This window comes from Diorhabda sublineata, chromosome X (assembly GCF_026230105.1).
Source record: "Diorhabda sublineata isolate icDioSubl1.1 chromosome X, icDioSubl1.1, whole genome shotgun sequence".
NCBI lineage: Eukaryota > Metazoa > Arthropoda > Insecta > Coleoptera > Chrysomelidae > Diorhabda > Diorhabda sublineata.
The window spans coordinates 8300895-8322571 of record NC_079485.1 but is presented as its reverse complement, the minus strand read 5'-3'; the positions used below and the strand labels follow the sequence as shown (position 1 = coordinate 8322571).

Genomic DNA, 21677 nt, shown 5'->3' with positions numbered 1-21677 from the left:
AATCTTTATTTGTTGGATGATAATGGTTAAATTAAATCTATTCACTTTATTTACGAGATACGTTAAGATGTTCTCACTTTGAATTTTCAAAAATTATTTATAAGTAAAAAACATAAGCGAACATTTATCAGCGTCAACAATGCAAACAGGGGCTTAATGACAACTCAATTCTATTAACAATGGGATCTGTTATTATAAGTTACATAAAGAGACTATTCATCAATAGATGGCAGCTTTGAAATTTTTCTAGCGGAAATTTTTTGATAATATCAATAACATTTTTTTGAATTGTGTTTTCAAAATGTTTTTATTTGTAATTTTTCAATGTAAGTTCGGTTTAGAATACATTTTGAAAATTTGAAGTCAAAAAATTTCGAATTCCATTTGAGAAGCCGAAAATAATTAAACATCAACCCAAAAATAATTTTGTTTTTGAAAATATCTCAAAACCAGAAAGATATGAAAAAATATGTAAGAAAGATATAGAGACAAAGAAGAAATTACCAATATAAATTGGTCATAAATGCGTTGAAATTTATGAACTACAGGGCGAGTATTAGGATCAAGGATGAGGAAGAGGTAATCCAATAATCATAGTTCAATTAACTACTTAGAAACTCATATGTTAAACTAATACAATAATGTTAAATGCGCAGTAAGGCCGCAGTAAAACTTTGAATTGAATACAAAGAGCATCATAGCTTGGTTAGAGTCGACTTAGACATCGTTCAAGATGCGTTCGTTGCAATGCTGGGTGGACGATTATTATTGGAGAGGATTAGGGTAATTGCATGTCGTTAGGAAATTAAGACAATTTGGAATTTCCAAAAAAAGGCAACTTGGAACTCCTTGGATCAGGCGTCGACCAGCCAGGTGGCGTAGAAATATTATTTTATTGAGGTAATTATACGGGAAAACGGTCGAAGGATGAAAAATATGTACCTGTATTATGTATTTTCAAATATGTCGAGAAAAGTGCATATGGTATGGTCGCCACAAAAATAAGATTATAAATTGTTTATTATTGAAATATTTCTCATTTTTACGTTTTTTATGTTCAATATTTTAGATTACTAAAAATTTTGATAAAATATCTAAAACTATCTAATTTCATATTAACTTAAATAATTTGATAACTAGGTAGTCCTCGTATATATGGTAAGAAAAGGAGCTCTACATTTTGATGTTAAGGAACTGCTTTATTTGTTGATTGATTTGAGATATGATTTTAGGTCTCTTCTGTTTCAAAATTAGTTTTTATTATCTAATAATTCTTGAAAGATTGATACAAAATCGACGTTTCGATAGTAAATATTGGTACCTATATTCGATTTGCAATCGAAATATCAATTTGTCAAAGGAACAAGTGCTTTCTATGATCTACTATGTTTTAAAAGTCGGTTTAAGAGAACAAAAAACTCTTGAATGGTTACAACGTCCATTTGGTGGTTCACAAGCAACTGCGTTTTGTTGGTAGATATAGCCAATTTAAAAGATGAGAAATATCGCTTGGTGATGAGGCACGTGTTGGTAAGCCCTCTTCTACAGTTAGTGTTGGAAACATTGAGAGGTCCAAGCAATTCAGGAAACAGTGAATTCAATTATAATATGATCACCTTTATGTGAAAAAAAAATGTTACTCGTTACGTGCCACATACGCTTAACTATTCCCAAAGGCAGATTCAGAATCGCGCGGGAAGCCTTAAAAATGTGAAATAATGGTGGACTCGTATTTTTTCTGAAACAGAAACAGAAACGTATAAAGAATATTCTTTATAGAATGATCATATATACCATGTAAGAGTTTTCTTTCGTATTACAGGATTAGATACAGCAATCAACTGGGCTTGAAAATCAATATACCTACCGTTGTAGAAAACTGGTACTTAACAAAACGTTTAGCATTAATTAATTAAGTCAATAAAAATTAGTGAGTTAGTGTTACATTACGATGATGCATCCTCAAACAGTGCACTGTAAACAGTTGAGTTTTCACATGAAACTAATGTAAAAATCTTTCAACGTCCACCTTATTTGCATTATTAGACCATGTGTCATTTCTGAAGATAGATGAAATAATTGTTCAGTTGTTTGAGAATAATCTAGACTATATAAAATCAGTTTCCTAATAATATTGGTAGTTTTCTTGTATCTAAAAATATATAAACCGCCTATGTAATAATATTAAGAATTGAATGTTTAGTTTATACAATTTTCTTTCGGGTAGTATTGACAGGCAGTAATCACCACTTTATATAAATTTCAATGTAACTATAAATAATTTCATTTGATAATAAAAATGTTCGAAATATGGAAATTGAAAAAAATCTATTTATAATTAAATAGATGTACCGTTAACGTAATATCAAACACGGCATTTTTCGAAAGGGATGCACTTCGTGGCTTCTGTGTTTCCACGCAGAATGTGGTTGGATAGTCGAGCGAATAGTGGGAGAAGCGCCACATGAGATTCTTTTTAAATGTTTATGTCTGTTGATTCACTACGTCGGTGTCCTTTAGAAAGTTAGGGCTCCGGTTTATCAAAGAATGAACAGTTGAGTCGCTGATAATATTATAACTTTTTCATTAAACACCCGCATTTAATAATTTTTCGTAACAATGGATGAACAAAGTTTGCAAAGTGATCAAAACATCGAGTATCATTTAGTGACAATGTTTGAAAAGTTGGAAAATCTTAGAAATGGTACAGTGAAAGCTACAAAAATTTCAAAATTGCCAGTTAAAGTAGAAATCCGAACTCTAGAATTTTGGCGGGCCGTGATATCTGAGTGTTTATCTTCATTTATTTATGTTTTTGTCGTTTGCGGGGCTGCTGCAGGGTCCGGTGTCGGAGCTCCTATTTCATCTGTCTTATTAGCTACGGCTTTATCAGCAGGATTTGCAATGACTTCACTTACACAGTGTTTTGGGCACATTTCAGGTAATTTTTTGTTTATATGTAGAAATAAAATAACGATTTTTTCGGTTAATAGGTTATCCTATAAGAAACTTCCATTTCATAGTAGATATTTGTGAAAAAGAGGCGATTTGCTTTCTTCGTAATCTTTCATTGATTATATTCATGTTTAAAATAGATCTTCAGTTATGATAAAACAATGTTTATTAGCGAAGAATGTACCACCCGAAAATATTTGTTGATTATTCGCTTCTTTTTTTAATCCTCTTCCTTCCCCATCTTTTTCAGTTGGATCTTCATTCATCATAATTTTCATTTGTGATAATAGTAATATTTTTTCCATTAATTTTTTTAAGTTTTTGAGGTAGTATATATATATATATATATATATATATATATATATATATATATATATATATATATATATTTTATATGATTTTGACAACCTTTTAGTGTTAGTAACACAGAACAAAAGTCTGACCTTAAAGTTTTCTGTTCTAGATACTTTTTTTAATAGGCAAAATCATTTTCTTTGTGTATAGTAACGATTATTTACTACTATCTTTTATGTAATGGAAATTTTATGAAGTAAATTATACAATTTTCATAGATTTCATTATTTTCATATAATTGAGTGAATTTGTTACATTAATAATTGATACTTGTAGGTTTGAAACGACAGAAGTATTTACAAATAACAATAAAAATAAAAATTAGTAAAATAACTAAGTATACATGCATGAACATCTCTTACAGAGTGGAAAATGAATAAAAACAAAGTGATTTAAATAACTAATATATGTATATTATATCCCCAGTAAATGAAACATTGCTCGGCAAACGTAGGATGGAGTTTTCTAGCATATAAACTGATTTATATTTTAAATTGAAACAATAAACAAACAAACTCAAACTATAAATGACTTTCATTATTTGCGAAACAAGTATAATGTGCAACATCTGCTTTCACACACAAACGCCAATATCAGTTTATGAGCTTTAATTGATATAAATTGACTGTTCGAAATGCCTACATGTAATTAAAAAATAATAAGAGAAAAATCGCTTTAAAACAAAAGCACAATGAAAATCATCAAAACACAAATGGTGATTATCTCTTAAAAAAATGAATAAATGTCTTCACTTACATAACACATCTTTTCGTTTTAAATAATTTAATATAAAACATTTTAGGTAGCAAAGGGCAGACAATTTTCAAAAAATCTTCTATTTTTTCTTAGATACTCATATATTATGATGTGAACATTTTATTAAAGAAAAATTCAATATACAAATATCTCTTTGATTTTAGGATAAAAGGAAAGTTAAGTTTACTAACAGGTAGAAAACTACCTGTGAAACAGTTTTCTATGAATTTGGTAGTAATTTTGGATGCATTGTAAAAAAATTTTGTAACCCAGGTTTTTGTCTATGTATAAAATTTAATGACTTTCAATATCAATTTTAAGGAAACAGACCGTGAAAGTATGTAGTTGTACTGTTTCTCCGTGTAGAATAAATTACATGGGGTTTGGATAAGATCATCTATACCTCAATGATATTATTATATGTACCCTCCTTTTTGAACTGAATAGTATGGAGATACAAGTATTTAGAAAGGCAAATTGGGAAAATTTCAAGTAAAGGTGACAAACGAGAAATCCGAGGCGAAAACATTAAGAAATAGTTCTATCGCCCACACTGTATAACATTTACGCAACGAGATGCGTGAGAATCAAGAACATAACAAAAATTATTCCAAAACGTTGCAAATGAAATCGACGGTTGGTGTAAAACATGAAAAATGTAGATTAACTTTAACAAAAGCAAACCTTCGTCTACAAGAAAAGAACGAGCCACCGACACGAATATAAAATAAAAGTAAATGGTATAGAAATCCAGTGGACAATGGGCAAATAAGGCCAAATATCTAGAGGTAACATTGGACCAATGACTCAATTTCAAAGAATATGGACAAAGTGAGAAAAGCGAGCGCAAGAATTGGCGGGATAATCGGTAGGAATTGAAGATAGACTCAAAACTTGGCTTCTACAAAACGTCACAAGAACACAACAAAAAGGTTTTTACTTAAACGTAAGTTACGAAGAACTATATGGAAAAACGGTACCGAAAAAAAATGAAGGAAAAAGCTATTGAGGAGCTTAAAACACATCCAAATTTTAAACTTGAGGAGCTCACAAACTACTACAGCAAAGAAAACTATAGGAAACACAAGAGACCGAAGAAACAACTTGATCTATAGGTTATTTAGATTAGTTGAAATTACAGAAATGGAAAAGAAAACAAAAAACAAAAACAAAAAGATTCTAGGACTCGAAACAACTCACAAAAACGAGAAAATCTCCTAGAATCTCCCATAGAAGTAGGTAGAGAGGAAGTCGATGAGTTCCTGTCGGAATGAGGGTGGTAAAATGTTCTATTTTGCATCCATATGTAGAAATTCTTCAGGAGTGTATGCTTAATGGGACTGTCGAACGGTTTTGATATCGAAGTTTATATTTTGGTATTGAAATTGGAGGAGAGAGAAGAATTGATTGCATTTGCCAATATTTTTATTTAATTTCAGTTTGTTATATCTACCTTGCAGGCTTTTAGAAAAAAGCCTGTATAGTGTAGGTGATCACAAACTATCTATACGTAATTTGTCCAATCAATGCTTCTAGTATGCAAAGTAAAATTATGTTTATTTTTTTTAAGCTCGTATTTTATAGTAATATAACAAATTATTTTGTTGCAGGTGCCCATATAAATCCTGCTGTTTCTATAGCAATGGGTGTGATTAAAAGGATATCGATTTTACGAGCAGTTTTGTTTATTATTGCTCAGTGTGGAGGAGGAATTGCTGGAGCTGCTTTCTTATACGGGTAAGTGAATATTTTCAATGTTATTTGAATTGGTAACGCATCTTTAACATATAGAATAGTAATTCTAATTTCTCATGGATACATAATTTATAACGACGACAGTTACCAAAAATTCAATTGGGCGTAATTATCCCATTGGTACTGCCCAAAAATAATAAATTCGCCGTTCCACGATGGTTTCTCTAAATATAAACTGGAAGTGATATTATGGAGTTTGCATATTACATATATACAGTCATTCCACTTTTTATTGAGTAAACTACGTGTTAAAACCGGTTTAAAAACTACAAGTTATTGAACGTTTTTGTCGAAAATACAAACTGTACCTACATTTTGTTCAATGTGCACACACTACGTGTTTTCCACTTTTTAAAAGAAAGCGAACTGGAGGTGAGCTAGTCGTTTATTGAGGCTAGATGTTTACATGTTTAGTTTAGTCCTATCAATTCTCGCAAAATGTTGCTCCTCCAATCTGATTTTGGATCTCATTTCGATTCAATACAACGCTGGTGTCATCATTGAATAGGATTTGTCATGTCCTACAAGACGTAGCGTGTAAACTGACCTTTGTTACACGTTAATTTTTCTGTTGTTCTGATTACATAATGGTACTTTTTAGTTAGTTTATAATAAATAAAATGGAAAAGAGTTAGGGTCAGAATCATAATTTCTAATGGAATGTTTTTTAGACCGATAACCAACACAATCATTAGTATTTTTGTATTTAGGTTGGTTTTTCTTGCAGTACCTACCTATTGTCTATTGTTTTGATTGGAAGAAAGTTTAGTTAGTGGATTATTCGCCTCATAAAATAGATTCGACATTTCTGTATAAGAATAAACTCTCGATGAAATGATGGTCAAAATGAATGTAAATGTGGTTAGGTTAACGGCGAATGAATAAAATTAAAACTGGCCCGTGTTACATCACCTTCCGTAACGATGCAGAGGATAGCCGCGATCCTTGCAGTATAAAAAAACGATTGTTTCAAAGATAGTAGCATTTATTATTTATTGTTTATTCCATTTTATAGATGCGTTGCAACATTACATTCGTAAAATTTTAATTTAAAACTAATGAATTTTTGTTTTTAAAAACGCACTCCGACCTCATAAGTTCTGCCGATATTCATAGTGCAAAAACTTTTTGTCATCAACTTTCATCTCAACGTTGAAATATTTATGAAAATTGGAACGTTTATAAAAAACGTGGCAAATTATCGTTAATTTGTGCAAAACTACATGGAAGCGGACAAATGTCCGAAGCATAATTTAACAAAAGATTCTAAACATTTTTTTCTACCTGTGAGACTTCAGACTACCTGAGTTTAAATGTAGAGGAAGATGAAAATAATGAACAGCAGCCCAGCTGTCGTTTTATACAAGGTCGTGCTCTACAAGAAGTATTAACGGGGTCAGAAACCTCACAAATCTTTGATCAACATGGTATAAAAAAATGGTTTTTGTTTATATTTGCGAACGTTATCTTACATAAAAAGAAAAACATATCAGATAAATATTTAAAGATGATACTAAACACGTGCAAATTGAAATATCCGTCTTTCAACGTTTTTAAAAACAGAGGTAGGTAGGCACATAATTTCAACAATATTGCGATTTTGATTATTTTTATACTAAATGTATATTTTGATTTGTGAGTTTGATAATGTTATTCTTGAAAAGGCTGCGTTTATTGTGAACCCTGAAGTTATTTTTTTTCTTCTATTTCAAATGAACTTACGAATTTTAGTTGACAGTTTCCCACACTTAATTTCTGAATACCCAGTACTAATCAGTAATTAAGTATTTGTTATGAAGAACTAATATGCTGTATTGTAATAACAATCGTTCAGTTAATACTTCTTTTTTCTTTCTTAACTTTTCGTAAACCGAAAAAAGTGGCGTAGCAGGAATAAATGTTTTAACGAAGAATATTGAATTTGAAAAAAAAAGGTATGACAGTCGCGATGTACATTAATACACAATTTGAAGATTATGGTATATACGGGTGACAGCTATCCATTAAAGTTGGATAGAATTAAATGTAAACTCTACAATCGTTGTATAATCAAAACGTATTATCTTTAGGGTACCAGAACGAATATTCTGATTCACTAACCCGAAAAGCAGTCATGAGATCAAACATAAGAATCGACCCTGGGAGAGAAAACTTGTGTAGACCTTCATTTTGGTATTTTGAAAGTTTCATTCAAAATTCTATACAACTTTTGTCTGAAACATTGTTTATTCATTTAACTGTTTTGGGGATAGAGCGCAAAGAAGCGCAGCATAATGCAAAATCGTATAACCAGCTATTGAATAATCAAAACATTATGGGACTGCTGTCATAAAAGGAGAAGATATTAATTTGCTCGTTTTTTCATATACTCAAGCACATTAAGTATTAGTGAAACAGTTTGAAAGGAAATGTTCACATTACATTAAACTTGAGTACGCTTTTTATTAAATTTCCAAAATCTGATACAACAATATTGATGATTGTGACTGACTACACTCAATTCTCTCTGAAGTTATCAAAGGTCAATAAACCTGTGCAGTTATCTATCAAATCTACGACCAACAACTGCGATGGCTCAACAAATCAACCGTGTATTTTATGAATGATTTAGAACTCCAGGATTTATATCAAATTTTGAAGTATAAATTCTTGGAACCCACAATACCTATTAGTTGCTTCTGAACTATTTCTCACAACATTTTGCAACTGTAAGACTGGTTATGGTTCACGCTGTAGATATAGGAAATTGGTGTTGCATTATTCGTCGGATTATGCTCAGTGTATTTGAACCCGAAACCCTTGAAGATCTGGAGACTAATATTCTTAACGATAAAAATAATAATAATGAACTGAAAGTTTTCGAGTGACTGGAAGTCGTTACAGAAGAAAAGAAACTTCACGCTCATGGTTTCTTTTCTATTGATGAAATATCTATTTGTTTAACGAAGAATATTGCATGTATTGTTATAATTGATAACAAATGCAAGTTACTGAAAACTATATAGTTTTCAAGATTCATAGATGTTACATAAGGAGACTTACGGTTGACATTCTGCTGTAAATAGCTAATCTTGTTCTACGGTCTGTCTCCATATTAAAAACAGTTCGATTTGAAAAAATATATTTCAGACAACAATGGTTGAGAATTTTGTTATATTTGGCTTAGAAAACGCGGACGTGAACAATTGGCATTGACAGTTTTCAGTCAATGCCAAAATGACGGTCTTTACGAGCTTATTATCTTTCCCACCTAGATGAAACTTCTAATAAGTTTGCACTAAAGAGGCTAGATGTTAATTAGCCAAGAACCTTAGTTCGATTTGGGAAACTCCTTACAGGCCCCATTTCTTTCAAAACTATATCGATACATCCAGATATTCGTATCAATTCTATTAACAATGTGCAAAATTTGGATTTAAGCCTCACATCTTGTGAAATACAAATTGTCTTTAGAGTACGCCACTGATTTTAAAACCAAGATCGTCATGCTGCCAAACGCAAGATGTGTTTAAATAGAATACATTCTCGCAAACGTCTAGGGGGTAGATCCCTACGATACGTTGGACTAGATGTTTGTGCCTTAAATTAACACACCTGTTGGATAACAACTGTTTAGATTTAATTTCAATATTCTACTATGTAATGAGTATCACTATTGACAGATTGGAGGCGGTATCGTTCTAACAGGTTTCAAATTTAATCAAGCTTTCCTTAAAGAAATTATAGAGTAGCCCGTTGACTGAAGTAGGAGCGCACCTCAGTATTTCAGAACTATAAAATCAACTTCTGAATTTATTAAAACTCATTATCATTACCTCTATGATTATTTACAATATTAATATTCTTTTTAAGGAAATCATTGTATCAAGGACACTAAAAACAATATTAATTAGGGATAAATAATTCAAAAGAAATAGTTTTTGACACCAATGTATATGGAGAAGATTCCAGATGTCTTCTGCATCTGATTTGACTGACATTAGCTGTTGATTCATCGTATGTATCTTTTCAGTGCCTTTATGTCAGATGACAATGTTTGTGTCGACAGAAAACTACAATTTTTCGACTTTTATTAACAATATACCTAATATAATAATGAATATTTCTTGAATTCAACGTTTAACTGCGAATAACTTTTGACTAGCACTTTAAAAAGATAAAATAAAATAATCATTAAGTATTGAATTATCTTCGCAAGTTGCAAGTGTACAACCTTTTGTTAGAGTTGACGACACCTGTTTTATTATTAGTGAGGATTTATTTACAAGTACGAGTAGGAATTAACATCTTGGTTTATTTTTTTTAATGAACCGGAGACTGAAATAACTGCATGACACGTTTAGTTAACACGCTATGTATGTATTAATATGTAAGCGAAATATCCACTTGCATCGATTTCACTTCTTAGCAATAAACCGTGTAAAGTTCGAGCACAAAAAAAATACAAATCTGTAGAAGGAATTTATATAATGGTCACATAATTCATGATAATATCAACCAATAGAAATTGAAAAATTATAATTACTGCATGTCTATATATATATATATATATATATATATATATATATATATATATATATATATATATTTACAGTAGGTACTACAGACCGTTAAGGCCTATGACTTATTTCTTCTTTCTCATCGGTCTTCAACTAATTTCTCGATTCTTCTCCACGGGTTGCGATTTAGTACTTTTGCGCTTCAATTTGGTTCTACCTCTCCTGTAAAAATGTATCTAATCATTTTCCCAGCATCCTTTAGTATGCCCAAACCATTTTACTCTTTGGGCTTTTATGTATTTTGTTATTGATGGATATTTATACAAATCCTTCAGTTCTTCGTTAATTCTTCTTCTCCATAGTCCTCCACTTGTTTTTACTCTCCCTTAAAATTTTCCTCAACGCCTTCCTTTCCCATATAAAAAGTTTTGTTTCTCCAGCCTTTGTTAAAGCCCATGTTTCACTTCTGCTTGTAACTATTGGTCGTATTATTGTTCGGTATATTCTAATTTTGGCTCCTCTAGATAGATAACTTCTTTGATTTCATCAGTTTACTTAATGATCCCACGACTTTGCTTCCTTTAGCTATTCTCTTATCTATTTCTGTGCGCTCTTCATTTTTATTTGATACTGTTGCTCCCAGGTATTCGAATTTACAATTTTTTTCTATCTTATATTTTTTGTCCTGCTTTAATCTCTATATATTCCTTTCTATTAATCCCATTTTATCTTAGCACCATATACTTTGTTTTCTCTCGGTTTATTCTTAATTCATAATTTTGCAATCGCCTCTTCTAGTTTACATAATGTGCTTTCCATTTCTTTTTTTGTTCTGGTTATTAAAGCTAAATCGTCTGCATGATTTGCTGTTTAGGGTGGTAAATGAGCACTGTTGTTTGTATCCTGCTATCACGTAATATTGTTTCCAACACCAGATTAAAAGCCGCTGTCGATATTGTATCTCCTTGTTTTAATCCCTTTCCAACCCCAAATTTCTCTGATGCAATTCCATCAGTCGTTACTCTACTGTGTGAATTATCTAATGTCAAAGGCAGCATACATTTTATTTCTATCTATTGTGTCATAAGCCTGCTTAAAATTTATAAATATGAAGGCCTAGATTTCGCCTATAGCTTTTATCCATGATCGTCTTAATGGTAAATATCTGATCCATTACCAAAACTTAGTACACCACACCAACAAGAAGTGATATAGCTTTATAATTTTCCTTTCTTGAAAATTGGATATATTATTCCATTATTCCATCTCTCAGGCATTTGTTGTTCATTCCAAATTTTCTGTATTATTCTGTATATCTTCTTCACCGTATTTAATAATTTCTGCTGAGATCCCTTTCTTTCCTGCACTCGTATGGTTATTAAAGATCCCTATCAGTTCAAAGATGTCTCTATCATCTGATTCTCCCTCGAGATCCTCATTTTCTATTTCGTCTCGTATATCTTCTTCCTGTTCCGGTTTTTCTTCATGTCCATTTAATACTCTTTCAAAATTATAACATATAGATTAGCGATTATACGCTTGATGACGTGGTTTAAACGTCTTACAATCGTACAGATTCGTTCAAACGAAGCCATTGAGTCTTTAATGCCTCTGAACACGCTCAAACATATAAAAGCGTTTGGAAGCGGTATTAAGCATTCCTCGAAGAAAGAAAATATGAGTTTCTCGAATAGATTCCAAATGCATGCTTGGAAGTTATGCATAAAGACTGGGATTTCATTATGAAACGAAATAAATTACAAGGTGGATATTTTGAAAACGACTTAGTAGATTTTCGCGAAGCTTCTGCATAAGAATTTGCAAGATTTGGATCGGAAAATAGAGCCATTTAAAGACATAGTTACAATCGCTTCCACAGAAAAGAAAATCTAGTTCTGCAGCTCTGGTAACTGAAGTGATTAGAGAGATTGTTGAAATCTATGATGAAAACTCAACGGGTGGCTTCCAAGAAAAGTTTTACCAAATATTGTTCAAAAACTGCACGAGAAAAGTCTACCGCTGTATCTAAATGGTTAACATTGAACAAAGAACGTCAAGACAAGAGTCCAGTGCATATACTGTGGAAAATGTTAAGAAAAGGAATACCGAATATAAAAATGAATTAACTCCAAATCCAGATTGGAAGAAGACTGACTAAATGAACATGTCTAGGCCCACAGAGTATTGGTATTGATATGAAGTAGTTGAAAATAAACAATCATTCCAATAGCTAATTTGCTGTAAGTAATTTTACAAAATCTGAACTGAGTCTCTCAAGTCATACCTAATGATAAGTAATAAACATCATCTAACTGTCTTTGAAAAAATGAGAGAGAAAACGCTGCTTTTCATCACCAATTTGGATGGCTCAAGCTCATCGACAGTTAATAATGTCTCACAAATCATTTACTACCATCAATCCATTCATTATATAGTCGTTATGAATACCGCTCTATAGTCTTTTTCAGAAAGGTATAGAGTAATAAAATGGGGAATTCTTAAGTATATTTGTTTAGATTAACGCATCATCAATTGCTGTTAAGCCGTAAATAGTGTTCACAGTATTATAAGATTAGTGATAAAATGGCGACATTTACACCAACGAAAAGATATTCCAATAATTCTCCACTTATATCAGTGAATGAAAAATTTATTATTTTAAATGTACACGATTGCATAAAATACGATTACCCTAAATTTACTGTACAAGAAACTGTCGACCGATGTTCCCGAATGACTGGAGTTGGAAAGTCCACCGTTTTTAAATTATTGCTAGGGAGAGGCAGGCCAAGTGGAACCTCCCAAGAAAAGACCAGGCAGACCAGTAAAAGTCATTGATGAAGACACCAAAAGTGTAATTCGAAGAAAAGTTCCCTCTTTTTATTTTAAAAAAGAAATGCCCACCCTAGATAAGATTTCAATGGAGTTTGGATGGGAAAAGCATAACCGTAAAGCACTTTTACTGGAAAGCGACGAAATTGTTTGCAGTACAGAACAGAGCAGAAGAAAATCTTTTATCTTGATGAGACGTGGATTAATGAAGGTTTGTTTATATCAATAATAAACAATTCCATCTATCTTTATATTCGAATTATATGTTTTCACTATTTTAGTTTAGTTATGTTTGATTTTATTTTATTAACTTAAAAAAATAAAAAATCAATACCATCAACTTTAACCTTATTTTAAGAAGTATAGAGAAACCAATAAATCAATAATTTTCACCGAATTTTCTTTAAAATAAAGAGTTTTGAGGGTTTCTGAGTTAGATGTAATTTGTGAGGATTCTGTTATTGTTTGCACAAAGCTATCCATAAACTCAAATAAAAATCAAACGAACTTAATAAATCACGTTAATAAATAAATAATAAATAGAAAACTCACTAGATGTGTTAAGATCTTTTCCAATTTAACCGTAAATCACGCCAGATGTTTACGTTCAATTCACTTAATATAAGTGTTATCTACCTAAATACTTATAATGACTGTTAAACACGTCTTTAGTTACTGCCATGGATCTATTTATGCTCGAATCGTTCAACAACCTGTACAAAGCACATTATTAGAAAAAGATTACTATACTTTGATACATTCAACTGTACATTTATTTTCGTATTGCTAATTTTAACATGTTTCGAAATTGTAGGAAGTTTTTCTGACAACTACCTTTTTTCTGCAGACATCTACGATTTTTTAATTAGTCTCACTGTAAATATTATTGGGAATTTAATTCTATTTTGATGGAAATGTGGCGAAAGAGTAGTTGTGGCTGAATACACGAATGAAACATGAAACACATATTTTTTGGACTTGTTTTCACTACCTATTCAGACTAAAAATATTCATTTCGCTATCTGGTATATGTAAAATTATATCTATTAATATTATTGTTAAGCACAAGTATCCCTTCCAAAATGCATTCCTCAAAGTATAGGGAAAACTTCCTAGTATCCTCTTCTTTTTTGATCACTCATCTTTCTACTTCCATGGGTTTAATTGAAGTATCGGTTTATCATCCTTTTTTTTAGGATAATAGCATGCACTTCAATTCTTTATCTTTTTGTTAAATACTGAATTTACTTGATAATACTAATCTCTTATGGTTAGGTCCTCTAATAAATGGTACCTTTTTTATCTTGCCATTCTTCTTCACATCTTGATTACTGTTCGTCGTTCAGCTTTACGTCCTAATGTTGAAGGATCTATCAATATATTATAAATACGTACAGCACGATGGGATTGGAGATGGTCTTGATGAGGTGGAGTAGCGGAAAAGTGGTGTCAAGTTGCCTTATTCTTTTATATATAAAATCGATATTTCTAGGAATTTGAATTTTTTCCACCCACCTAAAGATAAACTTTGTTTATATGAGCCAACTTATTTGCTTAACATCCTGGCGCAGAGAAATATAAGAATGCAAGTTTTTTTTTCATTATTTTTGTCCTTTCAAACTTTTTAAACCTAGAAAACAATAAGGGTATGGTTATTAATTAATGATAATATTTATATGTATTATTCCCTACTTTAATACTTGATTGAAACAAATAAGAAAACATCGATACATAGACTTTGCAATCTCTTCGATCACCCCGTAGACATGAGGGCGACCCGAAGTAAAAGAATGTTTATCGCAGCAGCTGAAAAGAGCAGGTGGTACCGAAAGTCCATCTTGGCTTTCGAGTTAGCAGATGGTAAGAATATACATCACTCAACAAACAATCCAAGTGTTTCAACTGAAGGATCCGGATATTTTTTTAGTTGAAAAATCCGGTCCCCTAAAATATAATTTCAATATATTTAATAACAAATTAACAATAAGTATTTCAGTAAAAATGTATACTGTTGTAGAAAATTTTTTTTGCAATTTATGTTAATGCTAAACTCCCATACATTCAAAAACAAGTAAAAAAGTCCACGCACTCTCGGCGCAAGAGACTGTAGCTCATCTTTGACCTCATAATTTCTTGAAAATACTCATATTAATTTTTTTTTTACATGAAAAATGACATGAATTGACCGTCTATTGTTTTTTGATATTGATCTATGTCTTATGATGTCTATTCACGATTGATGTCGGTTCACGTCTATTCATTTGAGGTCATTTGGCCATTGAGATCACATTTTGGTTAATTCGATTAATTTTTACTGGTTTAAAAATCTCTTCGGGTGTCTGTTTTTCGCTACTTGATGAAACTGTCTACTAATGTAATATGTCGTCAGTTCCCTCATGTCGCATCTTCTAGTGGTTTCGTCCATGATCTCTTCTCTCTTGGTAGATACGCTGAGTTCTGATGTTCTGAGATGCGTTCACTGCTTATCTCAGGTTGATGTTTCTTACCTTCATTTTTTCGTCCACTAGGAAATCCACGTTAAACTGAATATCAGTTCTCGGTTCTGGTATTTCACCTCTCATCTACCCTATATTAGTTTCTTTCTAATAAACACTGGAATCTTCTTGTTACTTCTGTTGATTGAGTGCTTCTGGTGGAGATTGCAGTGTCGTCCGCGTAGAGAGCCGTCATGATGTTATACTTCTGTCTCCATCCATCCTAGTGTGATTCTGGTACCCTTGAGCTTAATTCAGGTATTTGAAGACATTCCATAATCACTACCTCTTGATTAAGAATATAATTGAAAATCTTTTGTACGACAATTTAGAATAAATAATTAGATTTAACAAGCAAGATAGTATGAAACTAATTAGACAAATTTCGAGACTATTGATAGAATTAAAAAAATAAATGTGAATATATCTCTTGGTATTTTTAACGAATAGCTTTTGTAAACATGAAAATCTTCTATCTTCGTAATAATATATGGCAAGTTTAATCACTGACAGAGAATTTCAAATCCATCAAATCTACAGTTTTTTCTCTGTTAATATTCCTAAATATGAACTTGGCGATATCTTTAATGATACTCTGGGGTTTAATTTAGGACACTAAATATTTGGGTGTACATATTATGCAAATACAGTATTGGCGTATCATTGAAACAATGGATGACATTTATAACCGGCTCACGGAAAGATTACAATTAGGGGCCGAATGAAAAGACTCAATTCATTATAATACATATGTAAGTATATGAGACATTTTTCAATATGCTGCAGGTTATAATATACAATATTCTGATACAGAAGAACAAACGTATCAAAATAGAATTTTCTCATATAACGTTCAATGTGATGTATATTTATTTCTGTTACACCAACTGTTCAAATTGCAAGTATTGTGTGTTTTTTAATGGTGCGAAGACAAGTAGAGTTTGTGTTGCGAGCACCGCCATACGGATGAAATTAACAATGTGGGATAAACAAGTGGCAAGTTGAATCCCTATGGCCATTTGTACAGGTCCGGCGTATTTTTTAGACATTATCATTGATTATTTCTTCGCTGAATATTTTGAGTCATATATTAATTCGTATGTGGTTCGAATATTTTCTATATTTTTTTTTAATTTGAAACATCTTCTACCATTACATATAAACCTCGTAGACGAGGAACTGGGTACATAAGAAGGATTGTATCTGGTATACGCTTCATTTCTTTTGAAATAGGTACCTTAGGTAGAGCTAAACATAAATCTGCCTATCTGCCATCGCGAAGGTGAAAGCAGTTCGACGTGAATTTCAGGTACGAAGAAAATTATAAGGTACACGGATTCAAGGGGTCAAGTGTCACTAGAGTGTGCCAAAGGGATGTAAAAGTTTATTTAAAAAAATACGAGGTTCATGAACAAGAACTATTTTATTTTATTATTTAAACATTGAGAAAACAATGTTTCAAGTGGCAGACAAAAAAGTGGTGACGAAAGCCTTTGCAGAAAGTTTGAACACGACCGTTATCATTTAAACTTCTTTGTTTGACTCAAAGCGGTGTTTAATTATGGAATAAATGTGGAATTATTATATTGTGGATATATTGTTAGAAAACCAGAGTGAGAGAGAGAGAGAGAGAGAGAGAAATCGTGTCAATGTACATCAATATTCTAAATGATTTAATAGCTCATGTTTTAAAAGAAAAATAGCTTGATTTCAATTGAACAACATACATCCCCCACTTACAATGAATTTTAGAAGGCATAATGCTCATCCAAGCAAATAATTATTTTCAATTAAAAGATAATTTCCATCAAAAACTGAATTATTGTACATTGGGATCTCTAATTTCTTCCTACTTATTTTTCAAACGCTGTTGATGACTGTTTAACTGCAATTCCATATGGTAAATGTAATGATTTCATAGATGCTTTTAATACATTTAAACCAATTCACAATAGAAATATAAAACGATAACCATATAAATTTTCTGGATATAAAACTAATAATAAAATTAAAACTATATTATCTACAAAAAAACGTGGTCTGGACGATAATATAATAATAATAACTTAAATCCCTATTCGTAAACAAATCCAAACAAGGAGAAAAAAATAGGTTTACCTTACATTTAAATCAATTATCTAAAAAACTAAAATATATTCTATCATAACACTCAATTAAAAATCAAAACTAAAAATACAAAAAAAGTGCATGTTATTTAATCTATACCATATTTATGAGTTCAAAAAATTATATAGGAATGATTATGCAATATCTAGAAAATAGGAAAATGGGCACAAATATATTAAAAATGCATCAACCGAGTTCCGTGAATATTAACAAAATGAAAACATTAATTTGATTTCAAAAACACCAAAATCTTACTTCAACATTATGAAAATATAAGAATCAAAGAAATGATATTTATAAAACAAAATAAATTATCAGTTAATGATAGACAAGACATAAAAAACCATTATAATTTAATCAATTAAATTCGAAAACTTATAGATCGTTGAGTATCAAGGTATGGACACTGACATCTAATATTACTTTCCTTTGTCACATTGTGATATTACTTTTTGAGGCATTTAAAAAAAATTCCAACAAAAATTTTATTTCATATTTCATCCAATTTATATCACATTTTTAATTATGTTTTAACCATTTTAATTATAATTCATTTGATAATGCTTCTAGTCAGAAGTCAATATAAAATAAAATCCAAATACAAATCAACCTAAGAGCTCAAGAAGTTTTAATATATATATATATATATATATATATATATATATATATATATATATATATATATATATATAAATAAATATTATCAAATAGAAAATCATCTTTTATATATCTAATTTCCTCGTCTGAAATATAGTAGGATTATTACACATCGAAGTAAAAAGAAATTTTAAATATTTTATGATATTCCACCTACAATAATTACAGGGTCAAGTACATATTTTACTGTAGTGGGCAGTTGCGGTCCATCGAACCAGTTGAATTCATATTTATCTTCGGATATTAACCATTCACAATTCTCAGGTTTTAAAATTGACGCTATTTCTTTGTAAGCATTTTTCCAAATTGTAGTAATATATTTTGTTCTTAATAAATGCTGCTGGGCAGTAAAGCCAAAGCATCAAAATTCTCTATTTTTTTTCTAGATTGGTTCGTCTAAGTAGTTTACTTTATAAATTCTTGAATATAATTCGAATCGGGCACTATTTACAGAATTCATAGACTTAAAACTGTATAAATTGCAAAAAAATCTCTTGATCGCCCCAAATACGCTATTTTCGTCACAACTATTTGATTAAAAGCTTTATAAAATTCTCTGCTCTATCTGATACGTGCCCACTTTCACTTTTAAAATTTTCTGAGCCATTTGCTTTAAATGTTACAAGCCGAATACTACTAAATGTTTATTTATGTAATAAATGTAATAAAATTTGATTTATTCAACAATAATAAGCAAAAATCCCAATATTTCCTAAAAATTAATAATTCCTAATATTAATAATTAATATATAGTTAAATATCCAGCGCGTTAAGCACGATTTCAAATCTTTTATTAGAGTGCACTTTTTCAAGAAGTCTGCAAAGGCTTTCGCCTCAATTTTCTTTCTGTCACTTAATACATTGTCTTCTAAATGTTTAAATAATAAAATGAATCAGGTTTTGTTCGTATACATCGTGATTTTTTTTAATTAACTTTGAAACTGCTTTAGCACGGTCTGACGAGACTTCAGCCCCTAGCAGACTATCTGCCAATATTTTTCCGCGTTTACATAATTACAAGGTTTTTCCATAGTTAGAATCCGTGTAGCTTGATTCATTTCACACCTAAATTTCACGTATTCAATTGTATACCCTCGTATTAAGCCACAGATTTATGTTAAGCTATTCCTAACTTTTAACATTTTCAATAGAAATGAATCGTGTACCAGATACAAGCCTTTTCATGTATTATTATTAACTTGGGAGAAATTGAAAAATTCTTTCAATTCTTTCACACTCTTATTAACAACACACAACGGCCGTATTGCGCAATGGTAAGCGTATAGCTTTTGGAACATGCAAAACTCTTACAAACTATTTTAGTTTTTTAGTATAATGTAATATTACTACACAATATATTTGATTCATTTCATAGACTCAACGGAACATAATATCGGTTTCATACGGAACCCTTTTGAGTATTTTACCACTCTATGTCACGAACTGTTATTTCAACGAATGCCCAATGTTCACGGAAGTTTTCTCCCCACTTAAATAATAATTAGAACCGTTTGTCTGTTAACCAAACGTGTTATTAACAACAACAATTTAGAAAAATGAATAAAATAGTTCCATTATAACACTTACTATAATAATAATATAATTCTTTTAATTGTTATTATTCAGGCCTGTCCTGTTTGTTAGCCCTTTTTATGATAAGTAGCAATGCGGTCGACGTGTGACAATAAAGAATAATTCGAATACAAAAGTGTGGTTATATGATTTAACCCCACTTACAAACTTGTTCGGTAACATGGGCTGGCGCAGTTATGCATGAAGGGCATGGGTAGTTTGCAGTTTGCTACTCCCTTCCTTCTAATTTAATCTAGAGTAGGTTTCTCATCTGGGACCTTAGGGAATTGGCGAACTGATTTTCTATTTTATGCTAAAAAACATGCGCTTACATTTTTCGTACCATATAATTTTTTAGGTGACTTTCTTTACTTTGTTTCGTTGTTTTTAGTTTTTCAATGAACTCACAAATTACTTAAACACCTCGAATCCTTACTAAACTTAAAATAGATGTATTTTTTGTTTCCGATATTCTACTTCGATTAAAAAACTCATTCTACTCCTGTATGTAAAACATTAAAATAAGCACTATATTTTTCACGTGAAAATGAATATTTTTTGCACAAATAAATAAATAATTTTGAGGTTTGTTGACATTAAGGGACTTAGGATTTATTTTGCTGATATTCCTTCCTCCTCCACCAAATTAAATTGATTTACTAATTAAATTAATTGCTCTTGAACGAAAAAAAATTGTTTCAAAATTTGAATTAATAAAACATACCTTCTTTCTGTTCGGTGGTAGGATATTATGAAAGAGCAGGAAATGATTAAGTGAGGTTATTTCTAATTTCTTCTATATTAAAAGATCGTGATGAAAAATGTATACGGTATTTATCCATTTCCTCAATTATTCAAAGTACATCATATGACTTTGCCGTGTATTTAAACCATACTTCTGATGGCTATACTCAAGATTCAAGAATCTCATTGGCAAATGGCCGACAGAGGCAAACCCTAGCAATCGCTGGTGTAACTCCGAATTTTTAAAAGTTGTTGGTTAGTTTACTGGGTATGACATTTGTCGGGGCAGTAAAGTACATAGAGATGGAATTTGCTTCTTTTTTTGGCCCATTCCGTATCACTCACTCTTACCATGACGAAGAATATTCGCTAGAATATATATTTCTATATAAATATCGAACTACAAGCTTTTATATGCAAATTAACCCAAAGTGTGGGTTAATTTAAATTTTCTCGAGTTATTATTAAATTTAAATTTAGTTTGTAGTGAGTTATCTAGGTGTCGTGTTAATACACATTCAGAGCAGCGATTTTTTGGCTAAACACTTCAACACGTATCAATATCGAAGCAGACTGATAATATTTATATATAATGCGCCATTAAGTTTATGTGATTATCAAATGATGTTTTCTTTTGGATAGGAGATTGATTCCATGAAAGGTGATTGTTGAATAATACAGAATCATCATTTTTTAACAATGTAAAAGGTTAATTAAATTGATTTAACTGACGTACCTATATGGTGTTACTGGATACCAAAAATTTATCATAACTGAGGTTAAAATTAAAAAATAGTTACAAATTATTACATCTTTTACCATCAAAAACAGCATTCCTAATAAACTATAGTAAGAGTAATAAATTATTGTATAATGTGGTTTTTGGATTGACTTCCACCGTTGCAATAATCGATAATAACAAGAAGCGTTA

General features: G+C 30.9%; 1 protein-coding gene across 2 annotated transcripts in view; it reads left to right on the top strand.

Annotated features, from left to right (window-relative positions):
- Positions 1-477: 477 nt before the first annotated feature.
- Positions 478-21677, top strand: part of LOC130451819 (neurogenic protein big brain) — a 41665-nt gene continuing 20465 nt past the window's right edge. The window contains exons 1-2 of one of the 2 annotated variants that reach the window (XM_056791104.1): positions 478-579; positions 5676-5802. In XM_056791104.1, coding sequence (XP_056647082.1) covers positions 5708-5802 — 95 coding nt within the window. In that variant the 5' untranslated portion in view covers positions 478-579; positions 5676-5707. Of the gene's footprint in view, positions 580-2435; positions 2942-5675; positions 5803-21677 lie in introns of those variants that run through there. The other variant, XM_056791103.1, reaches the window with a different exon arrangement.